The following is a 944-nucleotide window of genomic DNA, read 5'->3' as shown; positions in this document are numbered from 1 at the left end:
GGTGTTCCGCAGGAAGGCGCTGGTGCTCTGCGCGGGCTACGCGCTGCTGCTGGTGCTCACCATGCTCAACCTCCTGGACTACAAGTGGCACAAGGAGCCGTTGCAGCAGTGCAGCCCCGACGGGTCGCTGGGTGCCGGGGCGGGGGCGGCTTCGGGCGGCTGGGGGCGTCCAGGACCTCCTCCAGCCGTGCCGCCCCGCGCACACACCCGCTTGGATCCCCGGACCCCATACCGCCCTCCCGTCGCCGCAGTCCAGGCAGCTCCGGCAGTCGCGGCCGGGGCGGCAAGGGCCGCAGCCCCTCCAGGTAATGGCACTCGGGGCGGCGGGGACAAGAGGCAGTTGGTGTACGTGTTCACCACGTGGCGCTCAGGCTCGTCCTTCTTCGGCGAGCTTTTCAACCAGAACCCCGAAGTGTTCTTCCTCTACGAGCCGGTGTGGCATGTGTGGCAGAAACTGTACCCAGGGGACGCCGTCTCCCTGCAAGGGGCGGCGCGGGACATGCTGAGCGCTCTCTACCGCTGCGACCTCTCGGTCTTCCAGCTGTACAGCCCCGCCGGCAGCGGGGGGCGCAACCTCACCACTCTGGGCATCTTCGGTGCGGCCACCAACAAGGTGGTGTGCTCCTCGCCGCTGTGCCCCGCCTACCGCAAGGAGGTCGTGGGACTGGTGGACGACCGCGTGTGCAAGAAGTGCCCGCCGCAGCGCCTGGCGCGCTTCGAGGAGGAGTGCCGCAAGTACCGCACGCTGGTCATCAAGGGCGTTCGGGTCTTCGACGTGGCGGTATTGGCGCCACTGTTGCGAGACCCGGCCCTGGACCTTAAGGTCATTCATCTGGTGCGGGACCCCCGCGCTGTGGCCAGCTCACGCATTCGCTCGCGCCACGGTCTCATCCGTGAAAGCCTGCAGGTGGTGCGCAGCCGGGACCCGCGAGCCCACCGCATGC

General features: G+C 68.8%; 1 protein-coding gene across 1 annotated transcript in view; it reads left to right on the top strand.

The window, feature by feature from the left end:
- The window catches only part of CHST2 (carbohydrate (N-acetylglucosamine-6-O) sulfotransferase 2), a 5,448-nt gene that overhangs the window by 1,767 nt on the left and 2,737 nt on the right, over positions 1-944 (top strand). The window contains exon 5 of the mRNA XM_010858294.1: positions 1-943. Coding sequence (XP_010856596.1) covers positions 1-943 — 943 coding nt within the window. The remainder of the gene's footprint in view (position 944) is intronic.

This window comes from Bison bison, unplaced genomic scaffold, assembly GCF_000754665.1.
Source record: "Bison bison bison isolate TAMUID 2011002044 unplaced genomic scaffold, Bison_UMD1.0 scf7180017864384, whole genome shotgun sequence".
NCBI classification, from domain to species: Eukaryota; Metazoa; Chordata; class Mammalia; order Artiodactyla; family Bovidae; genus Bison; species Bison bison.
The sequence above is the reverse complement of the archived record's forward strand: the minus strand, read 5'-3'. Positions and strand labels throughout refer to the sequence as shown.